The following is an 8064-nucleotide window of genomic DNA, read 5'->3' as shown; positions in this document are numbered from 1 at the left end:
ACATTCTCTGTGGCTCAGCCATAAGGGGAGATGGTAAGAGACACTGACTAAAAGACATTGACTTGTTGCATCTGAAGAAGTAGTTTTTTACCCACGAAAGCTTATGCCCAAATAAATCTGTTAGTCTTTAAGGTGCCACCGGACTCCTTGCTTTTACTGACTAGTGGATTACCTATGAACAGTGCAAGAAAGTTTTGCATGATATTAGTGATTTGTGTGTTTAGAAACAGTCCAGGCATTCAAAAGGTTTCAATGTCATCCTCTGTGATTTATCTCCTTATTTAGATGTTCCAGTCCCAGTATCTCCTATAGGACACATTAAAACCAAATAAAAGTGGCGTTGTCTTTTTTACCTAGTGCTCTGTCAAGGAATGGAATACACTGACCAGCTAAGGCCCTTTCACTGAGGTCACCAAGAAGCAGCTGGAACAACTTTCAGGTTGCAGGACGCATTGTTTTAATCCGGGATGGGGGCTGTGGCAACGCTAGCCCAGAAGATGGCACCCAGGAGCCATGCATAACATTGGAGCAAAGGTCGGGTGGAGGAACGATCCCGGGAATAGGTGGCTGGCTGCCTTTAAGGTGGATTTATTTGCCTGCCAGATGTGAAGTCTGTAACCAGCCCCTTTAAAGAGCAGGTAAAGCAGCAAGTGGGTAGGGAGAGAACTGGCTTCTCCACCCCTCGCTTTGGTCTTTCATCATAACTCCGGGCCAGGCAGGCAGATTTTGCAATGTGTGCGCTCCCATCAGGAGGCTCCAGGAGCAGTTCACGCACAGGGAGCAAGTGCCAAGTGTTTAGGGCCTGAGCCAAGGAAGCAGAGACCCAGAGTGCAAGGGGCTGGGAGCAGGGCTTCCTCCCCGGGGACTATGGAACTGAGATCCCCTGGCAGCAGGACAGGTCTCTCCACTGGGCTCTTTCTCCTGCTTTGTGCTTTCCTGCCTCCTGAGACAGCTGGGAAAGAAGGTAAGGATAGTGCCTGGCCTCCCCTATCCCCCGGGAGCTGGGCAAGGCTCTGCCTCCAGCAACAGGAAACCCTACGGCTTGGCTGAGAGAGGGGTGGGAACAGAAGGTTCCTTGGGAGACCTGGGGATGTGGGGGATGGGAAGCAGAGACTTCTCGAAATAGAGAGGGAAGGAGTTGTAAAATTAAGACAGGGAATTGTGTGTGTGGAGGGGTGTGGGAAGACTGACAGGTGGGGTTTGCTCAGGAAACTAACGTCTGACTCCTTTTCTTTGTGACTTTGTAAACTATTTTCACACTCCAGGTGCTTGGGGAAACAGTCATGTTGCTGCAACTTCAGAGAACTGCACCTGCCTTCCCCCCAGTCAGTTTTAAGCACAACACCTTAAAGCATTTGTAGGTCCAGAAAGGATTTTTCTCCTTTTGCATTTAACACAAGCTCTGGGGTTACACGTTCAAACACAAACCAAATGAATAAATCCACTCCCCCTCTCCCTGAGGAATCTCTCTGGGGACTGGGGGGAGTTAACATTTTCAAAAATAACAGTTTTTGTTTGATTTGTAGCTCTTGTGGAGATTTCTGCATTAGAAAACCCATCAGTACTGGTCTCCCCTTCCACTTCCTTGTGGCAGGGCGAGGAACCTGTATGGGGGTTCATCTACTCTGCACAACTTATCTACCCTGCCCTGTGCCTTCCCTTTGATCCCTGTCTTCCCCCCTCCCATTTCTCTTTCCTTTCCACCTCTTGGCCTGCCTCTGCTCCACTTCCCTTTCCTGCTTAGCTCCTTCTCCCTCCAGTCCCACTTAGCTCCTTTTGCCGGATATAGAGATAGATACTCCTAGACAGTGTGGTGCTTGTGACGGATTCAGACCCTGCGTAGAACAGGGTGTGGGGGAATGATTCTCTACCTTTCTGAGAGGTTAAAGTGAACTTGTGGAACTGTCTGACCCTCCTTTACACTACCTGTCTCTGTCACCTTTCTCTGCACATTTGTATGAGGGGCTTCAGTGTTCTCCTCTCCTGGAGTTGCTCTTCCCCTAGCACTCAGCTAGAAGAGCCATCCACATCTGTGTGGATTAGGATATGGGCCTCTCTCTGGCCCTGCTCTGGGCTTTATACTGGATGCTGTTCTCAGACACACTTTAAATAGGGTTCCGGATAAATAAGTTTCTAGACAGGTTTGACTGTATCTGTCACCGAGAGGGCTAGATTGGATTAGAACCTAAATTGGGCTCCAAGTGAACTCCAGGAACTGGCTTATCTGTTGGAAGAATACTTGGTGATAACATTTTGGGGACTGGATAACTTGTTCAAATACATCTGCCATGCCCCCTTCACTAACAGTTCACCTGCCTCAGACTGTTTTGGTTTGGTTGTGGCTGTGATCCCTTTCTCAAGTCCAGACCCTAGAACATGTGTAGACATGCCCTGAGATGCTTTGAGCTGGGGTGTAAATTGCAGCTTGAGGAGACATATCTCTGCTGCTTCTGATCAAACTAGAGCTCTAAAAATAGAATGAGTCCACAGCAGCAGGAGGGGCTAGCCTCCCCGAGTATGTACCCATCCAAGGCACCAGGCATGGACTCAGGGCAGCTACAGTATATGCCTAGAGTCTCTGCTGGAGGGGTACTTGGGTCAGCTAGCTCCAGATGCCAGCCATGGCAGCTACCTTTTTTTTTTTTTTTTTTGTAAGCACACTACTTCAATCAGAGCCTGTGCAGGTATGTCTCCTTGCCCTGGGGATCGTGCCCCCAGCCGAAAGGATAGACATACCCTAACAGGACTCATCTACACTGGTCGTATCCCCTGACTATGTTTGGGTCCCAGTGTGGATGGGGCCCTTATTTCTTTTGGAGAGATTCTCTCCCTCACTATATGCCACCTAACAGTGAGACTTCCACATGTTAGGGGATGGGCAGCCAAGCTCTCTGTCCCACCAGTGTGCCCTCTGTCCCCTAATATCTTAACATTGCAAGTCAGTGGCTCAACACTACCTTCCCTCCCCCTCCATGCAGCATCCAAATTATGAGCCTTGTGGGTGGAGACCTGCCTTGCTGGTGCACTGTCCATGGGGGCAGGCAGTGCATGTATGTGTTCCCACCACAACTCACAGCAACTATCCTGTACTAGCAGATGGCACTCCAAGGCAGCATGAGCTTCCACACAGCTGGGTCCTCTCCTTGCCTAGAAAGTTCTTAAATCTCTCTTGCTCACTACTGTATTTTTCTCCTCACCCTACCCTTATAAAAACTGTCTCTTTCCCCTCACTTTATCCTGCCCCTTATTTGTGTGGGGTAAATATTGTGTCCTCTAGGAAGTGACTGGAGTGAAGAGCACCTCGTGCAGATAGGATTTGGGACTTCCAGTACTATGGAAGTGTTATCACCGCAAAAGTCCCAGAGGGAATAGAGTGAAGAGGGGAAGAAGAAGAGAAGGGTACAAGTATTCATGGCCCTATCTCTGATTCTGGGCCATGCCCTGCTTCCTCATTCCACTCATCTCTTACACGCTTTCTCCTGGACTTTACACTCTGCTGGCTGTAGAATCATAGAATCATAGAATATCAGGGTATGTCTACATCTACAATTTTGCAGCGCTGGTTGTTACAGCTTCGCCGCGGTTTGCTCTCGTGTTCCCCGAACCCACCTGCAAACCGCAGGGAAGGAGACCTGCTTGCTCGGGGATTTGGGGAACGCAACCAGTGCTGCAAGTGGTGTTAGATGTGGCCACACTGCAGCGCTGTTGGGCGGCTTCAAGGGGGGTTCGGGGAACGCGAGAGCAAACCGGGGAAGGAGACCAGCTTCGCCGCGGTTTGCTCTCGCGTTCCCCGAACCTCCCTGCAAACCGCAGGGAAGGAGACCTGCTTGCACGGGGATTCGGGGAACGCAAGAGCAAACTGCAGGGAAGGAGACCTGCTTGCACGGGGGTTCGGGGAACGTGAGAGCAAACCGGGGAAGGAGACCAGCTTCGCCGCGGTTTGCTCTCGCATTCCCCGAACCCCCCTGCAAACCGCAGGGAAGGAGACCTGCTTGCACGGGGGTTCGGGGAACGCGAGAGCAAACCGCAGGGAAGGAGACCTGCTTGCTCGGGGGTTCGGGGAACGCGAGAGCAAACCGGGGAAGGAGACCTGCTTGATTACCAGAGGCTTCCTCAGGTATGCTGGGATACCTGCTTATTCCACGGAGGTCAAGAAAAGCGCTGGTAAGTGGCTACACTTAATTACCAGCGCTGGATCACCAGCGCTGAATCCTCTACACCCGAGACAAAACGGGAGTACGGCCAGCGCTGCAAACAGGGAGTTGCAGCGCTGGTGATGCCCTGCAGATGTGTACACCTCCTAAGTTGCAGCGCTGTAACCCCCTCACCAGCACTGCAACTTTGTGGTGTAGACAAGCCCTCAGGGTTGGAAGGAACCTCAGGAGGTATCTAGTCCAATCGCCTGCTCAAAGCAGGACCAACCCCAACTAAATCATCCCAGTCAGGGCTCTGTCAAGCTGTGAAAGCCAGGGCTGTGTCAAGCCAGGCCTTAAAAACCTGTAAGGATGCAGATTCCACCACCTCCCTAGGTAACCTATTCCAGTGCTACACCATCCTTCTAGTGAAAAAGTTTTTCCTAATATCCAACCTAGACCTCCCCGACTGCAACTTGAGACCATGGCTCCTTGTTCTATCCTTGTTCTGAACTGGCAGGCAACACTGATCTAGTTAGGGGCAGCAAAAGAGAGATTCCGGCTCTTTAAATGGCACTTTATCACCCCTAGTTCTTTCCCAGTCCAATTGGATATGGCCCTCAGAGTGAAGCTAGTGGAAATTGACAGGGCATCTTCAGGGATTTTTCTCTGTGCTGCAAAAGTGTAATTCTCAGGCCAGGTTTATACTAGGAGAGCTTTGCTGGTATAGCTGACCTGGAATAGTGTGGATGCAGCTTACACCAGCAAAACTATTCTTTGCTGGTATAGTTTATTCCTGGGCACAATCCACACCCCAAGACAAACCAGTAGACTTAGCAGGATTCAGGCTTTATTTTTTGATCATTTAGATGGATAATAGCAATGTTTATTTTTAAGCAGTTTTTCAATGCTTATCAATTTAAATTTTCACAGTAGTAGAAAATCATTGTGGGGGGAGGGGTCAGACAATAATTATTTAGTGACAATAGATGTTGAGATGCAAAAAGTTAAAGCTTTATAATTGCTAAAACACACATTGTCAACATCACATAGCAAAATATAAAAAGTAAGTCTCCTGAAATCAAACTCTAGTAAATTCTCAAGCAGCATTTTTTTAGTTTGCCTACGTGAACATTTTGATTATCAATGGAAATATTTTTTCATCTGTTTGTATGAATTGTGACTAACATTGACCAATAAAAATCTAATCCTTCCAAGCCTAAAAACAAGCAATACATGGAAGAGTGCAGTTCTGCTGATATAACTATCTACACTAGGGGCTTTTAGGGAACACTCCTCTTCATACCTTGGCCAACAGAGCCAGCAAAGTTTTATAGTGTAGGCCTGGCCTCAGAATTGCCAACTACAAAAGCATTCAAAAATCATGAGCCAAGGCTCAAAAAATCATGAGACTGGCTTCTATATCCCAAGACTTTAGGGTGCACTCAGATGACATTTTCATTTTTTTCACAGCAGCCATGAGGGATGGAAAATAAACTGAAAGCAGGATTCTCACCTAATCACATGCTTTCCAGGAGTCAGGACACTAAGAAAAACACCAAACAGCTTGAGACTCATGAGAAAACCACGAGAAGTGGCAATACTGCATTCTGCAGCCCTTGCACACTTGCTGAGTTAGCTACTGCACGAAGCAGTTGAGGCAGTGCATTTGTAGAGGAAAAGGATGAAAGGTGGTGGTCATAGGATGCAAAGTCAAAGGAGAGAAGATAAGTTGAACACTGTGGGTATGAGGGATGGGAGATGGAAGGTTAGTGAGGGAGATATTGGGATATGGAGGGAAGTGAATGCTGAGACAAAGCTTGTAAATTTCTTTCTTATTCCCGTCCCTGAAAATGGAGGAGATCTTTGAGTTAAAGATCTCCCCATAGAAATACAGAGGGAGAGGAGAGAAACTGGGTGGTTGTGGACAGTCAATACTAAAACACAGCTGACAGAAACACTCCCACTGGAGTCTCAAATTAGGGCTGATACTGTCCTGTATCTGTCCTGGATAATAATTAGTTAATGTTAGTACAGCCCTTTGCACTTTCAAAGCACTGATAAACTTTTCACTGTTATAGGTTTCAGAGTAGCAGCTATGTTAATGCGTATCCGCAAAAAGAACAGGAGTACTTGTGGCACCTTAGAGACTAATAAATTTATTCGAGCATAAGCTTCTGATGAAGTGGGCAGTAGCCCAGGAAAGCTTATGCTCGAATAAATTTGTTAGTTTCTAAGGTGCCACAAGTACTCCTGTTCTTTTCACTGTTATATTTTGCCATAAAGAAAGAAAGCTCTATAATGTCAGTAGGGAAAAGAAAACCAGAGTAAAGACTGCAGGAGAGGGAGAGAGAATGGTGTTTGTCTCTCTGCAACCAGCTACATCTGGGCTGAATGCAAAATGACCGCTTCCCCTGCAGACAGGAAGACTCCTAGAAACTTAAATACAAAAACAAAATAACAGTTGGATGGCTCCATATGTAGGGGAGATGATACATCCATAAACTAGCTGCTAAAGGCTCCTGGTTGCTGTGACTGATGCAGTGGAGGTTACACTCTTCATGTGGTCTCTTTACACTGTACCTTCCCATGACCCTCCTTCCTCTCCTTCCCCAGCCTTGGCTAGTTCCCTGAGGCAACACTGATTGATCTTTTGTGGTGGTAATTTGTTCAGTCACTTCAGCACTTATCTCTTTTCATCCCTCTGTCTTTGCTTCTTCTGTTCTGAAGGGAGATTCTTGGAGAGGATTCCATTACCAGGCCACTTTGGGGGCATTGCATTCCCATTTTAATTTATCCCAGCGTCCGGTACCCATTTAAGGGAGTAGGGAAGCACTGAGAGGAAGCCTACTCTGATAGGCTTCACGAAGGGCTCCTCTTTGGATTTTTGCTGCCTAGGTTTGTGGATTGGAAAGAATTTTGGGTAGCTGCAGTGTTACTGAGATCTATGCTATCTTTCCTCTAGCTGTGCTGTTGCGTGGGTTGAGGGAAAAGTGTGGGTTTGGGCACAAAGGCAAAGATTCTTCATGCTCTTTTCCTGGTTGGAGAAGAAAGAACTGGGGAGAGATGATGTGGCTATGAATTGTGGGACAGAACTGCAGACATTGCTGAATGACCTGGATACGGTCACAGTGAATAGAATGGGGAAAGTCAAAAGCAGTAGTGACCTAAGAAGCAGTGACAGAATGGGAAGGCTCTCTATGTCTGTTCCATAAATTGTGGGATTTGGGTTTCTCATCCTTTCCTTCTGGCTTGCAGTGAATCTCCTGGACACAAGCACTGCACAGAGTGAACTGGGCTGGCTTCCGGATCCTCCAGAAACAGGGGTGAGTACGATGCTGGGGAAGGAAGGGCAGAACTCTGGAGTATTGTCTGCCATGGAGAGAAATCAAGGGTTAATTCCAAAAGGGGACTCTTAGGGCTTGGCTGTACTTGCGAGTTAGAGCACATTAAAGCGCCCTAGCTCACTACCCATCCACACTGGCAAGGCATGTAGAGCGCTCTGACTCTGCAGCTGGAGCGCTCCTGATACTCCACCTCAGCGAGAGGAATAAGATTTGATGTGCCCCCACTGGAGCGCTGCAGTGTTGCATTACTGCACCCCCACTGCAACGGGGTGTTGCATTACTGCACTCTGATCAGCCTCCGGAAACATCCCATAATCCCCTTAAGTCAAGTGGCCACTCTTGTCATTGTTTTGAATCACTGCAAGAATGTGGATATGCCCTTCGAAAGCTCCATTTTTGAGGGTCGGCTGCTTATCTGCTCGGAGACAAAGCAACCATTAGTGTGGAATGCAAAATGCAGTGTGTGAGAGAGAGAGGTGGAGGAGAGAGGTGGTCTGCTGCTGTATGAACTTACAAGGTAGCATGCTGACATGGTCTCAGCCCCCGAAAACCCACTCTCTCTGCCCCCACATACACACAACACA

At 47.9% G+C, this 8064-nt stretch overlaps 1 protein-coding gene across 2 annotated transcripts in view; it reads left to right on the top strand.

Annotated features, from left to right (window-relative positions):
* Positions 1 to 720: 720 nt before the first annotated feature.
* Positions 721 to 8064, top strand: part of EPHA1 (EPH receptor A1) — a 71572-nt gene continuing 64228 nt past the window's right edge. For both annotated transcript variants that reach the window (XM_030536482.1, XM_030536462.1), the window contains exons 1-2: positions 721 to 964; positions 7392 to 7459. In XM_030536482.1, the coding sequence (XP_030392342.1) occupies positions 868 to 964; positions 7392 to 7459 (165 nt within the window). In that variant the 5' untranslated portion in view covers positions 721 to 867. The remainder of the gene's footprint in view (positions 965 to 7391; positions 7460 to 8064) is intronic.

This window comes from Gopherus evgoodei, chromosome 1, assembly GCF_007399415.2.
Source record: "Gopherus evgoodei ecotype Sinaloan lineage chromosome 1, rGopEvg1_v1.p, whole genome shotgun sequence".
NCBI lineage: Eukaryota > Metazoa > Chordata > Testudines > Testudinidae > Gopherus > Gopherus evgoodei.
This window is presented reverse-complemented; position numbering and strand designations above follow the sequence as displayed.